At 43.9% G+C, this 10,781-nt stretch overlaps 1 protein-coding gene across 1 annotated transcript; it reads right to left on the bottom strand.

Moving 5' to 3' along the window:
• Positions 1–1,373: 1,373 nt before the first annotated feature.
• On the bottom strand, positions 1,374–3,381 carry LOC116684916 (piggyBac transposable element-derived protein 4-like). Its single transcript, XM_032510293.1, is given in 3 exon segments — positions 1,374–2,389; positions 2,533–3,104; positions 3,254–3,381. Coding segments are annotated over 3 exon segments (1,716 nt in total).
• Between the last annotated feature and the right edge of the window lie 7,400 nt (positions 3,382–10,781).

Genomic DNA, 10,781 nt, shown 5'->3' on the forward strand with positions numbered 1-10,781 from the left:
TTCGGCCTCTTCTAAGCTGTTTGTGATATTTTAAGCTTGTTACTGTCATTTCAACAGTTTTACATTAGTTTCTTAACCGTACTTGCTACACGGAGATCTCCATGCAGGAAATGTTCGTTTTGGCCTCTTCTAAGCTGTCTGTGATGTTTTAAGCTTGTTAAAGTCATTTCAACATTTTTACATTAGTTTCTTAACAGTACTTGCTATACACACACCTCCATGCAGGAAACGTGCTTTTCGGCCTCTTTTAAGCTGTTTGTGACGTTTTCAGCTTTTTACTGTCATTTCAACAGTTTTACATTGTTTCTTAACAGTTTTTGCTATATACACTTCTCCATGCAGGAAACATGCGATTCGGCCTCTTCTGAGCTGTTTGTGACGTTTTCAGCTTGTTTCTGTCATTTCAACAGTTTTACATTAGTTTCTTAACAGTAGCTGCTATACACACGTTTCCATAAAGGAAATGTGCATTTCTGCCTCTTCTGAGCTGTTTGTGAGGTTTTAAGCTTCTTACTGTCATTTCAACATTTTTACTTTAGTTTCTAATCAGTGATTGCTATACACACATCTCCATGCAGGAAAAGTGCGTTTTGGCCTCTTCTGAGCTTGTTGTGATGTTTTAACCTTTTTTCTGTCATTTCAACAATGTTACATGTGTGGGGCGGCTGTGGCTCAGTGGTAGAGCGGTTGCCTGCCAATCAGAAGGTTGGTGGTTCAATCCCTACCCCTGAAGTCATTGTCGAAGTGTCCTTGGGCAAGACACTGAACCCCGAGTTGCCCCCGGTGCTGCGCACACATACACATGTGTGAATGGTGAAGGTATCCTGTAGATGCTTTGAGCAGTTGTTAAGACTGGAAAAGCGCTATATAAATACAGCACATTTACATTAGTTTCTTAACAGTAGCTTTAAAACACACATCTCCATGCTGGAAACGTGCTTTTCAGCCTCTTCTGAGCTTTTTGTGATGTTTTAACCCTTGTATTGTCCTTTGTGTCACAGGGACATGTTTAGCTCATGTGACCTTTTTGTACTAGCCTGCCGTTCGGCTTCGGGGTCCCAAGACACCGCTTTCATTCCATGTCAAATACCATCGTGGCCTCATCCTTTGGGTCTCAGAGACCCCCTGTTTTATGTTCCATGCCATTATACGTACGTCCCACCACTGCCGTGGCGCCCTCATCCTCGGTGGTCCCGAGGACCCATCCTTGTTCGATGTCATCTTTCTCCTACCCTTGAGGCCTCAGCCTCGCCATTCGGGTCCCTGGGACCCAGGGTTGTGTGTGTGTGTGTGTGTGTATGTGTGTGTGTGTGTGTGTGTATTCCAAACAGATTCAAGGTTTGTTCGGGGCCTCGTCCACGCGGGCCAAAAGGCTAAGGGCAAATACAGTAGAAGGCCCGCGTGCAGCTCCCGCAGATGTATCTCTTGCAGCCACCGCACACGATGTGTGATTTGCGGTCCTTTCTCTCTGGACAGAGCTGACACCGCTTCGTTTTGCTTTGCACCCTCGGTGTGTCCGGTTCAGAATCCCCATGCTCCTCTAAGCCCCTTGTGACTGTGCCACCACCGCCGCTGCCGTTGCCACCACCACCACAGGACCTCCTTGCTGTGACGACGGCTTTGACAAGTGCAGCGGATGCGTCCGTGCGAGGCAGACGCCGCCGTCTCTCGATGAGGGGATTCACAAGCGCCCTTCCCAATTGCTCGAGGAACGCCCTCCTCTTGTTGAGCTTGCCGCGCATCCACTCGGGCCTGAGCTCTCGCCACAGCACAAAGGCGTTGTAGGCGGACACGTCGAGGATGTTGTGGAACACGGCGAGGGGCCAGCGCGCCGTCTTCCTGCGGCAGCTGTACGTGCCCACAAGCTTGTCCAGGTTGTCCACCCCGCCCTTGGTGTGGTTGTAGTGGAGAATGATGTCGGGTTTGGCTTGCCTGCCGACGCGCGCATCCCCTGTGTGCAGCGTGCTCAGCAGCACCACGTTCCTGTGCTTCTTAGGCACGTAGTACACCAGAGTGGCGACGGCCGTGAAGGCAAACTTGGACGAGAAGACCGCACGGCCCTTGGCGGCGAGCAACGCCCCCGGCAGCTCGGGCTTGTTTTTGCGCATCGTTCCCACCACGGTGAGGTGCCGCTCGGCGAGCAGCCGCTGGGCCAGCGCGTAGGAGGTGAAAAAGTTGTCGCACATCACGTTACGTGGGCCCCTCAGGCCCTCGGTCAGGTCCAGCACCACACGGGCGCCCAGATTCCTCTCGGGCGTGCCGCTCCCGGACTTGCCTGTGTAGAGCTGCATGTGCCACGCGTAGCTGGAGCCGGCGTCGCAGGCCACCCACGACTTGAGTCCGTACCGGGCGGGCTTGCTGGGCATGTACTGGCGGAAGGCGCAGCGACCTTGTGAAAGTGGCGTGTCAAAACAAGAAGATGGAACACAATGGATAGATATGGAAGAAAAAAATTTAACACACACACACACACACACACACACAGAGGTACAAAAAACACAACCAAGCAAAAAATAAAAATAAATACAACACCTCGAAAGGGCACCAGTTGCTCGTCCACCGTCACGTCGGCGCCCGGGTTGTAGAGGCGAGGCAGCTGCCGCGTCCACTCGTCCCAGACCTCTCATACGGCCGCCAGTTTTTCCGAGGCTCGGCGGGCAGCTCTCGACTCGCGGTCGTCGAATCGCAACAGTCTAGAGTACGCGTGGAACTGCTTGATTGGCATCGTGGCGCGGAAAATGGAACTGCCGCTCTCCTCGTGCCACAAGCTCTCCAAGGCCTCGTTGCGGGACCGGTACACGCCCGCGAGGAGCAGCAGCCCGAGGTAGCCTCGCAGGTCCGTGACGTCCATCACTTTCCACTTGCCGGCTGTGGCGCATCTCCTTTGACCCTCGAGGTTCGTGGCGGTCACAACCATGTCTTCGATTTGCCGCGTGACAAACAGGCCAAACGCAGATACTATGTCGTGGACGTGTTCTGCGGCGTACTCTGTGGGTCCCGGGCGCTGTAGTAGCAGCACGGCAGCAGCGGCGGCAGCGTCTGTCGTGTCCTCTTCTTGGTCGGGTTTGTCCTTTTTGGTGGCGTGGCAATGAGGTCTTGGGACACTGGGATGACACGTTTTCGAGGACCATTTGATTTTGCCATCTTTTGACACAAATGTTTCCTCATCCTGCTTGTCTTCACTACCATCTTCTTCAACATCTTCTTCTTCATTCACTTGTTCTCCTCCTTGGTCTTGAACTTCAACGTCCACTTGACCTTGGTCATCATCTTTGATGATGTCGTCGTCGTAGCAGTAGTCTTTTTCTCTGCTGTGGTCGTGTATACGTTGGTCCTCTTGTGGGTTTTCTCCGTTTTGTACCTTGGCTTCAGCGGGGACATTGCGAGCGGCACCGCTGCTCAAGAGAATCCGATGCAGCTTCAACTCCAGTGTCAAACGACGGGCCATGCTGCAGCTGCTCCCCCGGCTGTGCCGAGCCACGTGCAAAAAGTGCACAGGTCCAAAACAAGATGACGTGAAAAAGAAAATGACAACAACAAGAAGACAAATGTGTCTAAAGTGTATATATATATTGTGTGTGTGTAAAAAAAATAATAATTAGTAGACAGATGTCAAGCCTTTAGTTTTCTTTTTTTAACCTTCCTTTCCACTCGCCTTTGCCTTTCCTGTTTTTACCACAATACAAGCCTCTGGCCAGAATCCCAGGGACCCAAAGGCGGGACGATGCGAGGGTAGCAGAACCAATACAACCGATTGAGTGTACCACGGGTCCCTGGGACCCGAAGGACAATGTCAAGGGTCCCCGTGACCTGAGGGACAACGCCACGGGTCCCTGGGACCTGAAGGACAATGTCGCGGGTCCTATGGACCCGAAGGACAACGTCAAGGATCCCCGGGACACGAAGGACAATGTCAATGGTCCCTGAGACCCAAAGGGCAACGTCAAGGGTTCCAGGGACCCGAGGGACAACGTCAAGGGTTCCGGGAACCCGAAGGACAATGTCAAGGGTCCTATAGACCCGCAAGGACAATGCCACGGGTCTCTGGGACCCGAAGGACAATGCCACGGGTCTCTGGGACCCAGAGGGCAACGTCAAGGGTTCTGGTGACCCGAACGACAATGTCATGGGTCCCAGGGACCCGAACGAGAAAGCCAGGGGTCCCAGGGACCCGAACGAGAATGCCAGGGGTCCCAGGGACCTGAACGAGAATGCCAGGGGTCCCAGGGACCCAAAGGACAATGCCATGGGTCCCGGGGACCCAAAGGACAATGCCTCGGTTCCAGGGACCTGTAGGACAACATCAAGGGTCCCTGTGAGCTAAAAGACAATGCTTTGGGTCCCCGGGACCCAAAGGACCACGTCAAGGGTCCCCTGGACCCAAAGGACAATGCCACGGGTCCCGAGAACCCGAAGGACCACACTATGGGTAAAACTGCACGGCTCCCTGTGACCCGAAGGACAACACAAGGGTTAAGCCCTTAATTTTAAAACTGTAAATCAGAATGCTCTGAAATTACCTGAGGGACACAATGGATAGGTGATGTCTCTCCCAGACTTGGAATGAAGCTGAAATGACGTCAGGATTCCTTTCTAGAGTAGCCTGAAAAAGAGAAAATAATGCCTTTAACCGCCTGAAAAAACGTCAATATAGTTTAACTTTTAAGCCCTTAATTTTAAAACCGTACATCAGAATGCTCTGAAATTACCTTAGAGACAAAATGGATAGGTGATGTCTCTCCCAGCCTCGGAATGAAGCTGGAATAACGTCAGGATTTCTTTTTAGAGTAGCCTGAAAAAGAGAAAAATAAGCCTTTAACATCCTGAAAAAAACGTCAATATAGCTTTACTTTTAAGCCCTTAATTTTAAAACTGCACATCAGAATGCTCTGAAATTACCTGAGAGAAACAGTGGAAAGGTGATGTCTCCCGCACACTTAGAATGAAACTGGCATAACGTCAGGATTCCTTTTTAGAGCAGCCTGAAAAAGAGAAAATAATGCATTTAATAGCCTGAAAAAGATTTAAATTATACTATGTATTAGACATTGTAGGCTTTATTTTTAAAATCCTGCATCAGAATGGAAAATAATTCCTTTAACCCCCTGAAAAAACGTCAATAGAGCTGTACTTTTAAGCCCTTAATTTTAAAACTGTACATCAGAATAATCTGATTAAAATATGCCTTTAACAGCCTGAAAAAGATTTAAATTATACTATGTATTAGACATTGTAGGCTTTATTTTTAAAATCCTACATCAAAATGCTCTGAAATTACCTTAGAGACACAATGGATAGGTGATGTCTCTCCCAGACTTGGAATGAAGCTGGAATAACGTCAGGATTCCTTTTTAGAGTAGCCTGAAAAAGAGAAAATAATGCATTTAATAGCCTGAAAAAGATTTAAATTATACTATGTATTAGACATTGTAGACTTTATTTTTAAAATCCTAAATCAGAATGCTCTGAAATTACCTGAGGGACACAATGGATAGGTGATGTCTCTCCCAGACTTGGAATGAAGCTGAAATAACGTCAGGATTCCTTTCTAGAGTAGCCTGAAAAAGAGAAAAATATGCTTTTAACAGCCTGAAAAAACGTCAATATAGCCATAACTTTAAGCCCTTAATTTTAAAACTGTACATCAGAATGCTCTGAAATTACCTGAGGGACACAAGGCTAGGGATGTCTCTCCCAGACTTGGAATGAAGCTGAAATGACGTCAGGATTCCTTTCTAGAGTAGCCTGAAAAAGAGAAATAATGCCTTTAACCGCCTGAAAAAAAGTCAATATAGTTTAACTTTTAAGCCTTAATTTTAAAAACGTACATCAGAATGCTCTGAAATTTACTTAGAGACACAATGGTAGGTGATGTCTCTCCCAGACTTGGAATGAAGCTGGATAAAGTCAGGATTCCTTTTTTGAGTAGCCTGAAAAGAGACAAATAGCCTTTAACAGCCTGAACAAACGTCACATAGCTGTACTTTAAGCCCTTTTAATTTAAAAACTGTACAATAAAATGATCGGAAATCACTGAGTACACACTGGATAGGTGATGTCTCCCCCAGACTTGGAATGAAGCTGGAATATATCAGGAGTCCTTTTTAGAGTAGCCTGAAAAAGAGGAAAATATGCCTTAACAGACTGAAAAAGATTAAAATTATACTATGTATTAGACATTGTAGGCGTTATTTTTAAATTCCTACATCAGAATGCTCTGAAATTACCTGAGAGACACAGGGGATAGGTGATGTCTCTCCCAGACTTGGAATGACAGCTGGAATAACGTCAGGATTCCTTTTTAAAGTAGCCTGAAAAAAGAGAAAAATATTGCTTTAACAGCCTGAAAAAAAACATCAATATAGCCATACCTTTAAGCCCTTAATTTTAAAACGGTACATCAGAATGCTCTGAAATTACCTGAGGGACACAATGGAAGGGGATGTCTCTCCCAGACTTGGAATGAAGCTGAAATGACGTCAGGATTCCTTTCTAGAGTAGACTGAAAAAGAGAAAATAACGCATTTAATAGCCTGAAAAAGATTTAAATTATACTATGTATTAGACATTGTAGGCGTTATTTTTAAAATCCTACATCAGAATGCTCTGAAGTTACCTGAGAGAAACACTGGATAAGTGATGTCTCCCCCAGACCTGGAACAAAGCTGGAATAACGTCAGGATTCCTTTTTAGAGTAGCCTGAAAAAGAGAAAAATATGCCTTTAACAGCCTGAGAAATATTAAAATTATACTATGTATTAGACATTGTAGGATTTATTTTTAAAATCCTACATAAAAATGCTCTGAAATTACCTGAGAGACACAGTGGATAGGTGATGTCTCCCCCAGACTTGGAATGAACCTGGAATAAAATCAGGATTTCTTTCTAGTGTTGCCTGAAAAAGAGAAAAATATGCATTTAACAGCCTGAAAAAACATCAATATAGCTTTACTTTTAAGCCCTTAATTATCAAACCGTACAACAGAATGCTCTGAAAATACCTGACAGCCACAGTGGATAGGTGTTGTCTCCCGCAGACTTAGAATGAAGCTGGAATACCATCAGGATTCCTTTTTAGAGTAGCCTGAAAAAGAGAAAATAATGCCTTTAACCGCCTGAAAAAACGTCAATAGAGCTGTACTTTTAAGCCTTTAATTTTATAACTGTAATTCAGAATGCTCTGAAATTACCTGAGAGACACAATGGATAGGTGATGTCTCTCCCAAACTTGGAATGAAGCTGAAATAACGTCAGGATTCCTTTTTAGAGTAGCCTGAAAAAGAGAAAAATATGCATTTAATAGCCTGAAAAATATTTAAATTATACTATGTATTAGACATTGTAGGCTTTATTTTTAAAATCCTACATCAGAATGCTCTGAACTTACCTGAGAGACACACTGGACAGGTGATGTCTCCCGCAGACTTAGAATGAAGCTGGAATAACGTCAGGATTCCTTTTTAGATTAGCCACAAAAAGAGGAAAATATGCCTTTAACCATCTGAAAAAACGTCAATAGAGCTGTACTTTTAAGCCCTTAATTTTAAAACTGTACATCAGAATGCTCTGAAATTACCTGAGAGACCCAGTGGATAGGTGATGCCTCCCCAAAACTTGGAACAAAGCTGGAATAACGTCAGGATTCCTTTTTTGAGTAGCCTGAAAAAGAGAAAATAACGCATTTAATAGCCTGAAAAAACGTCAATAGAGCTGTACTTTTAAGCCCTTAATTTTAAAACTATAATTCAGAATGCTCTGAAATTACCTGAGAGACACAATGGATAGGTGATGTCTCTCCCAAACTTGGAATGAAGCTGGAATAACGTCAGGATTCCTTTTTAGAGTAGCCTGAAAAAGAGACAAATATGCCTTTAACAGCCTGAAAAAACTTCACTATAGCTGTACTTTTAAGCCCTTAATTTTAAAACTGTACATTAGAATGCTCTGAAATTACCTGAGTTACACACTGGATAGGTGATGTCTCCCCCAGACTTGGAATGAAGCTGGAATAATATCAGGAGTCCTTTTTAGAGTAGCCTGAAAAAGAGGAAATATGCCTTTAACAGACTGAAAAAGATTAAATTATACTAGTATTAGACATTGTAGGCTTTATTTTTAAAATCTACATCAGAAGGCTCTGAAATTCCAGAGAGACACACTGGCTGCGTGATTTCCCCCAGACTTGGAATGAAGCTGGAATAATATCAGGAGTCCTTTTTAGAGTAGCCTGAAAAAGAGGAAAAATGCCTTTAACAGACGGAAAAGATTAAAATTATACTATGTATTAGAATTGTAGGCTTTATTTTTAAAATCCTACATCAGAATGCTCTGAAATTACCTGAGAGACACAGGGGATAGGTGATGTCTCTCCCATTTTTAGCTTTACCATGGGTCCCGGGGACCCAAAGGACAATGCCTCGGTTCCAGGGACCTGTAGGACAACATCAAGGGTCCCTGTGAGCTAAAAGACAATGCTTTGGGTCCCCGGGACCCAAAGGACCACGTCAAGGGTCCCGAGAACCCGAAGGACCACACTATGGGTAAAACTGCACGGCTCCCTGTGACCCGAAGGACAACACAAGGGTTAAGCCCTTAATTTTAAAACTGTAAATCAGAATGCTCTGAAATTACCTGAGGGACACAATGGATAGGTGATGTCTCTCCCAGACTTGGAATGAAGCTGAAATGACGTCAGGATTCCTTTCTAGAGTAGCCTGAAAAAAGAGAAATAATGCTTTAACCGCTGAAAAAACGTTCAATATAGTTAAACTTTTAAGCCTTAATTTTTAAAACGTACATCAGAATGCTCTGAAATTACCTTAGAGACAAAATGGATAGGTGATGTCTCTCCAGCCTCGGAATGAAGCTGGAATAAAGTCAGGATTTCTTTTTAGAGTAGCCTGAAAAAGAGAAAATAAGCCTTTAACACCTGAAAAAAACGTCAATATAGCTTTACTTTTAAGCCTTAATTTTAAAACTGCACATCAGAATGCTCTGAAATTACCTGAGAGAAACAGTGGAAAGGTGATGTCTCCCGCACACTTAGAATGAAACTGGCATAACGTCAGGATTCCTTTTTAGAGCAGCCTGAAAAAGAGAAAATAATGCATTTAATAGCCTGAAAAAGATTTAAATTATACTATGTATTAGACATTGTAGGCTTTATTTTTAAAATCCTGCATCAGAATGGAAAATAATTCCTTTAAACCCCTGAAAAAACGTCAATAAAGCTGTACTTTTAAGCCCTTAATTTTAAAACTGTACATCAGAATAATCTGATTAAAATATGCCTTTAACAGCCTGAAAAAGATTTAAATTATACTATGTATTAGACATTGTAGGCTTTATTTTTAAAATCCTACATCAAAATGCTCTGAAATTACCTTTGAGACACAATGGATAGGTGATGTCTCTCCCAGACTTGGAATGAAGCTGGATTAACGTCAGATTCCTTTTTAGAGTAGCCCTGAAAAGAGAAAAATAATGCATTTAATAGCCTGAAAAAGATTTAAATTATACATGTATTAGACATTGTAGACTTTATTTTAAAATCCTAAATCAGAATGCTCTGAAATTACCTGAGAGACACACGGATAGGTTGATGTCTCCCCCAGACTTGGAATGAAGCTGGAATAACGTCAGGATTCCTTTTAAAGTAGCCTGAAAAAGAGAAAAATATGCTTTTAACAGCCTGAAAAAACATCAATATAGCCATACCTTTAAGCCCTAATTTTAAAAACGGTACATCAGAATGCTCTGAAATTACCTGAGGGACACAATGGATAGGTGATGTCTCTCCCAGACTTGGAATGAGCTGAAATGACGTCAGGATTCCTTTCTAGAGTAGACTGAAAAAGAGAAAATAACGCATTTAATAGCCTGAAAAAGATTTAAATTATACTATGTATTAGACATTGTAGGCGTTATTTTTAAAATCCTACATCAGAATGCTCTGAAATTACCTGAGAGACACAGTGGATAGGTGATGTCTCCCCCAGACTTGGAATGAACCTGGAATAAAATCAGGATTTCTTTCTAGTGTTGCCTGAAAAAGAGAAAAATATGCATTTAACAGCCTGAAAAAACGTCAATATAGCTTTACTTTTAAGCCCTTAATTATCAAACCGTACAACAGAATGCTCTGAAAATACCTGACAGCCACAGTGGATAGGTGTTGTCTCCCGCAGACTTAGAATGAAGCTGGAATACCATCAGGATTCCTTTTTAGAGTAGCCTGAAAAAGAGAAAATAATGCCTTTAACCGCCTGAAAAAACGTCAATAGAGCTGTACTTTTAAGCCCTTAATTAGGGCCCGAGCGCCGACAGGCGGCGAAGGCCCTATTGGAACTGAAGGAATTATTATTATTCTTTCTTTCTTATTAGGGCCCGAGCGCCGACAGGCGGCGAAGGCCCTATTGGACTGAAGGAATTATTAGGGCCGAGCGCCGACAGGCGGCGAAGGCCCTATTGGAACTGAAGGAATTATTATTATTCTTTCTTTCTTATTAGGGCCGAGCGCCGAAGCGGCGAAGCCCTATTGGAACTGAAGGAATATTAGGGCCCGAGCGCCGACAGGCGGCGAAGGCCCTATTGGAACTGAAGGAATTATTATTCTTCTTTATTAGGTCCCGCTGCGCCGACAGGCGGCGAAGAACTGCAAGGAATTATTAGGCCCGAGCGCCGACAGGCGGCGAAGGCCCATTGGAACTGAAGGAAATTATTTTATTCTTTATTATTATTCTTTATTTTCCGTCAAATGAATTGCCTTTTTGGAGGACTT

Source organism: Etheostoma spectabile, unplaced genomic scaffold (genome assembly GCF_008692095.1).
Source record: "Etheostoma spectabile isolate EspeVRDwgs_2016 unplaced genomic scaffold, UIUC_Espe_1.0 scaffold00569390, whole genome shotgun sequence".
In the NCBI taxonomy this organism is placed as follows: Eukaryota; Metazoa; Chordata; class Actinopteri; order Perciformes; family Percidae; genus Etheostoma; species Etheostoma spectabile.